We start from the raw sequence: 2,820 nt of genomic DNA, 5'->3' as shown, positions 1-2,820 counted from the left end.
TAATCTTAGAATGTGTAAAAATGTGAACTTAAGATGTGTTAAGATTCAAACAAAAACTATGAAAATTGAACTGTAAAAATATGCACCTCGAACTCTATATATATGTATAGCATCAAACTGAAATAAAACACGTCCTAACAAACAAAAAATAATCTAACTCTCATTAACCGCAGCTTAAATTGCATGAGAGGAACTGACTTGGAGTTGACTACGGAAACAGTCTGGGTAGAACTAGAACAAAATTTTATCCATACTAAATTCCTATCCCCACATCATTCTAATTGTTGGAGACTTCAATTTGCCAGGTGTACAATGGGACATGCTTAACATCAATAATTGCAACTCTGGCGTGAAACCCAGAGCCCAAGCTCTGATGGAAGTAATTGGTACTCTTAACCTCGCACAAATAAATAACAAGCGGAATAGCTATGGTAATATTTTGGATTTGATCTTAACAAATAACGACTGCGTCTCTGTAACAGCAGACGTTCCCGAAATTCTGAAAATAGACGAATTCCATCCGCCTCTGGAATTAACCATCTCTATAAAACTAGCGCATTCCAACTGCCAGAATCTGGACCGCAGCACCCAGCTGGACTTCAAAAAGGGGGATTATAACAGTCTGTACACTGCCTTGAGGCTCACTGATTGGTCAAATCTTTTAAATATTCGCGACATCGATACGGCAGTGGATTTTGTAACAAACACGCTCAATTCAATTATAGAAAAGCATATCCCCAAACGCAAGCAAAATAAAATTGGTCTCACCAACATTACTAAAGGAAAGTCGCGTTATCCTGCATGGTTTAGCGACGAGCTAAAGAAGATCCTTTCTCGAAAACTATATTTCCACAGGAAGTTTCGTAGAAAAGGAAATGACGGCGATCTCGCAACTTTTAAGGACGTCCGAAAACAATGCCAACAACTCTTAAAAAACGACCGACGGAAGTACGAAGAATCTATAGTAAACGACTTACGTTCGAACCCCAGCAAATTGTATGAGTATGCCAGTGAAAGAATTAAAGGCAGCAGGAGAGACATCATTCTAGAGAAAAAGGGCGACTTTATCACGGGTAACTCGGAGCTCTCCGAAAAATTTAAACATTACTTTTCGAAGCTAGGGGAAACGGACTCCAATCAGGCCAGCTTCGTTGAAGTAACGTCAGAACACTGCAACGCGTTCTGCAGCCTTCGAATAACAGAAAACGATGTCAGAAAATCAATTACAAAGCTTAAACCGAAGAAATCAGCCGGCTTTGATTCCGTACCCGCAGTAATTAATAAAGGCTGCCAAAACATATTTGTTCCCGTCCTTTGCTACCTCTTCAACTTATCGCTGAAAACCGGCAAATTTCCTTCTGCATGGAAGACCTCCATTATTGTTCCAATTTTTAAAAAGGGTTACAGAGGCAGCATCGACAACTATCGACCGATCTCAGCGTTTTTTCTAAAATCTTCGAATCCATAATTCATAACTATCTGGCAACCTGGTCTACACCTTTATTAAATCCTAACCAACATGGTTTCTGCGCGAAACGCTCGACGAATACTAACCTGATTTCATTTCTGAATGACATTTTGCCCATCGTACAAACCCAAGGGCAAGTAGACTGTGTATATTTAGACTTTAGTAAAGCCTTCGACCGTATGAGTCACTCAATACTTATGCAAAAACTTGAACAATATGGCCTGGGCGGCTCTATCCTGAACTGGGTGTCCTCATATCTTTCCAGCAGGCGTAACATAATTAAAATTAATGTCTCCATTACTAACACAAGTTATGAATAGTAAAACGATTTAAGTCCATGGTAAATATAATAATTTAAAATCTTAAAAAGAAGAGACTCATGGATAAAGGTTAATTAATTCCTTTAATTAAGGAAACAAATAGGGTGTACAGAACCCATGTTAAGAGAGAGTAAAATTGGTCAGTAGAAGCTCTAATACTCTGAAAATATGTTAAATAGACCGGTTAAAAAAGATACCCCTGTGAATGAACGGACTGGTGTAGTGTATAAATTTGGTTGCAGTTGTTCTAAAAAATATGTTGGCGAAACTAAACGGAAAGTGAAGACGAGGATGAAAGAACATAAAAGATGTGTATCTACGGGTAATTTTGAGAACGAATTGCCCACCACATGTGGAACTGTAATGGAGACAATCAAAGCATGGATTGGGAAGGTGTAGAATGTATTTACTCTGAGAAAAATTGGTTTAAAAGGAAATTTGTATATATTAAAAAACATCCTAATAATATGAACCTAGACGAAGGCTGTATAGAGGCCAGATTATGGGGCGACATTGTATATAAAAAAAACGTACTTGTATAAAAAAACATTGCTTTGTATAAAAACCTGACATTATTGGTATTGTAATTTAGATTGATAAAGGCCTTACGAGGCCGAAAGCTCTCTCTTAACATGGGTTCTGTACACCCTATTTGTTTCCTTAATTAAAGGAATTAATTAACCTTTATCCATGAGTCTCTTCCTTTTAAGATTTTAAATTAACACAAGTTATATCTCCAATCGTGGTGTCCCGCAGGGCTCATGCCTCAGTCCGCTGTTCTTTATAATATTCATTAACGACATTAACCAATCTATTATTAACCCCACCAAACTACAAACATACGCCGACGACAACAAAAACTACAGCTCCATTCAAGCATCAGACGACTGCAAGCTCCTTAACGACAGTATTGGAAACATTTATTAATGGGGAAACGCCAACGATCTGCCTCTAAATAATATATAAACGGAAGTAATTACAATCACTCGGAAATCCAATAATATTTTGTATCCAATAATATTTTGTATCCAT

General features: G+C 37.5%; 1 protein-coding gene across 1 annotated transcript; it reads left to right on the top strand.

The window, feature by feature from the left end:
- Nucleotides 1-319: 319 nt before the first annotated feature.
- On the top strand, nt 320-1,468 carry LOC149933592 (uncharacterized). Its single transcript, XM_090157350.1, has one exon. The coding sequence runs from the start codon at nt 320-322 to the stop codon at nt 1,466-1,468; it is 1,149 nt and encodes a 382-aa protein (XP_090013476.1).
- The last annotated feature ends 1,352 nt before the right edge of the window (nt 1,469-2,820 follow it).

Source organism: Leiobunum rupestre, chromosome 8 (assembly GCF_980474605.1).
Source record: "Leiobunum rupestre chromosome 8, qqLeiRupe1.1.hap1, whole genome shotgun sequence".
In the NCBI taxonomy this organism is placed as follows: Eukaryota; Metazoa; Arthropoda; class Arachnida; order Opiliones; family Sclerosomatidae; genus Leiobunum; species Leiobunum rupestre.
This window is presented reverse-complemented; position numbering and strand designations above follow the sequence as displayed.

Bases quoted from the DNA above. Each gene is read 5' to 3' on its own strand.
- LOC149933592 (XM_090157350.1), top strand. From the start codon at position 320: ATGCTTAACATCAATAATTGCAACTCTGGCGTGAAACCCAGAGCCCAA.